This window comes from Amblyomma maculatum, chromosome 1 (genome assembly GCF_055883805.1).
Source record: "Amblyomma maculatum isolate TAMU_Amacu chromosome 1, ASM5588380v1, whole genome shotgun sequence".
In the NCBI taxonomy this organism is placed as follows: domain Eukaryota; kingdom Metazoa; phylum Arthropoda; class Arachnida; order Ixodida; family Ixodidae; genus Amblyomma; species Amblyomma maculatum.
The window spans coordinates 421,233,777-421,236,620 of NC_139344.1; the positions used below are offsets into that span (position 1 = coordinate 421,233,777).

The following is a 2,844-nucleotide window of genomic DNA, read 5'->3' on the forward strand; positions in this document are numbered from 1 at the left end:
ACGGACTGATTCCCTTGCTAATTGTATTCCAAATTTACAAAATTCCAAATTTTCGCTTGATATTTTTTCTTTCAATAACTTTTGTGATCTTAAATCTTATGTTTCTTTTTAGTTGTCAATTACTTTAATACAGTAATTCAGTTTGTGTAGGACATTTGGCAGTCCACACTGAACCCTGGCAAATCCCCCTTCGTGGGTATGTGCCAAATATCAAGGAAGAAGAAGAAGAAGCTGTTGTTAGGCCAACACTTAATAGTGATGTCAGCCGGTGACAGGCATCCTTCTCAGCAGCCCGCTACCTCGCATACGGGAGGCTCCGTATACTTACCGCAAAGAAATGTCTACCATGGAGGTCGAGAGCAAGTTCCACAGCCGACAGGACCAGGCGGTTTAGAAGATCGTACCGTTAGGCCCGACGGAATTTTCAACAATGCTGGCGAAGTGTTCGAATGGCTCGGCGTTCAGAATCACCCTCCAGACTCTAAGCGGTATGACTGCTACGTCGGGCCCCCTCCCGCAATATCTAAACTTTCATCAACTCTTCCAGGGCTGAGCAACCAATTGCAGCCCAATATGACATCCATCGAGGTCCCAGGCACTGGCACTTCTGCTTCGAACGACAGAGGCGAACGTCTTGAAGACGCGCGTGCGCCACAAGTCATGGCTGTCACTACAGGGCGGGCCAACATCACGCCTCAGCAGCGGGGGCAGGCGGGGGCACTATCGGTCGCGACTGGTCCCAGCCCCGCTGCTTACCCCGTAGGATTGAAATTTCCTCAAGCTGTTGGCCGCCCGGATCAATCGGAAGAGCCTTCGACGAGACGAAAAAAATCCGATGGCTTCCTCGATGCCTTTCCCTGGGTGCACAAGATCTTCGCACAGCAAAACTCCGCTGCGCACAGTCAGTCACCGAGGGACGGATTCCAACAGGCCCCGAATCCTGCATCATTACCCTCTGCAGTAGTTGCTCGGCCTTTACCGACGTCTCCTAGTACCATCATTTACAGCAGCGATTACAATCGCCACTCACCGTCTTTGTCGCCAGACACGGTTGGCGGTTCAAGCCAGACATCAGCCTTATGCTTTGTGACACTCGGACTGGTTTTGATGCCGGTATGCCTCTTTGCTATGTCCTATTACTTCACTCCGTCAATAATCACTGAACTTCCTTCGGTGGCCACACGCAGAAGCAGCGTTAAGACATCACTTTTCACCACAGTGATGACTCAAGACGCTTCATCTCCGCAGGTAACAGCATCCGCGACTGTTGATCCATGGGCAAATGTTCCGCTTGAGTGCCTTGCCAAGCGAACCGTTATTTCAGACACCGCCAGTCTCAATACGACTGCTTACAACCCTCTTCGTATCAATACAAGGCACAGAATATTCTGCCTCTATAACAACTCCCGCTTTCGGAGGGATGGTTTGTTCGACTTCGTACCAGAGAATTTGCCGCTGGACTACTGCAACTACATCGTGTACTGGTCTGTTTCAGTGGTTAACAGCACCGTCTCCAGTCGCACTGAGCTGTTCGACGCTTCTTACGGACTTTGGAAGCTCAAGGAAATCTTAAATAACCACCTCCTCGCGCAACGTGTGGGTGTGCTGATGGCACTTGGCGGATATCCGGACGACAGCCCCTATTTCTCCCGACTTGGAAGAGACCAGTCAGCAATGGCACGTTTCGTTGCCAGCGTTATTCAGACATTATCCATTCACCAACTAGACGGAGTTACCATCCACTGGGTCGTTCCGCCTAGTGCTTGCCGTAGCCCTGATGACACTATTACAATGTCGACCCTCCTCGGTAGACTGCGAGAAGCATACTGGCTAAATGGGTGGTCAAGTGGCAGCACAATTGCGATGAAACTGATCACTGCCATTTTTCCACCCGACAGGAACGTCACCGATCCGCTGATGGGTCCCATCGTGGACAAATTAGACTTTGCCTTCTTTGAAACTCATCTCTTCCAACCGCCCGCACAGCGCATTGGCTGTACAGACGTGTCAGCTGAAGTCTATCGATTCTTCTCTTTGCTTCGCTCGCGTGTTGGTCACGAGGAGAAGTTATGCGCAGGCATCAGCCTAACGGCGTGGGCTATTGACACGCGAAATACTTCCCAGTTGGCCGTGAATGCTTCGAGATTCACTGCAGTTCCAGGCACTGTGGCTGTTTTTGAAGTCTGTCAAGCCCAGGATATCTGTTTGGACACCAGTGAGCTAGACTGTGACATTCTCAAGGTTCCCAACAACAGCACATCTGCGACAGGCGTCACCGGGCAGTCTCAGCCACCGAATTTCGAGCCCATCGAGTACATGTTTCACACCGACCGAACCCTGTACCGTGCATTCGCCCACGGTAGATCGGGGGCACTAGCAACAGCTGCCAGTTTTTGCGTTCTTCTGTACGACCTTGACATGGACAACTACCAGTCGGTATGCCCAGGAGCGGCAATCGATCGCATGGGCCTGCAGCATTTCCACAACGCTGGTCTATTGCGCAGATCTGACGTGCTCCGTACATTAATACCACCATGCTGACTTCTTTCATAGGTGCGTGTGAACACAAGAGTTTGATGTAATCACGCGCTGTATTGAAACTTTTTTCATGAAAGGGGCTTCAGGAGGTGCTTGTATAGTGAGCCGAACGCTTCTCTCCATAATGTCCTTCATGTGAGATTGGATTAATTTAGGCTTCGTGTAGCTCGAGTTCTGTTTTTATATTTTCTGCCCATTTTGAAGATAGCGCAACTCTTCTAAAGTGCAAACTCGATCCCTGAAACGTTAAACACATAGCGTCTTCAGGAAATTTTGCGTCATGCCTGCTTTTGTGAAATATTTCAC

At 50.2% G+C, this 2,844-nt stretch overlaps 1 protein-coding gene across 1 annotated transcript; it reads left to right on the forward strand.

Annotated features, from left to right (window-relative positions):
- The first annotated feature begins 258 nt into the window (after nt 1–258).
- On the forward strand, nt 259–2,541 carry LOC146209232 (uncharacterized). The gene has a single exon (XM_084579848.1). The coding sequence runs from the start codon at nt 259–261 to the stop codon at nt 2,539–2,541; it is 2,283 nt and encodes a 760-aa protein (XP_084435974.1).
- The last annotated feature ends 303 nt before the right edge of the window (nt 2,542–2,844 follow it).

Coding starts and splice junctions, on each gene's coding strand:
- LOC146209232 (XM_084579848.1), top strand. CDS start 259: ATGTCAGCCGGTGACAGGCATCCTTCTCAGCAGCCCGCTACCTCGCAT.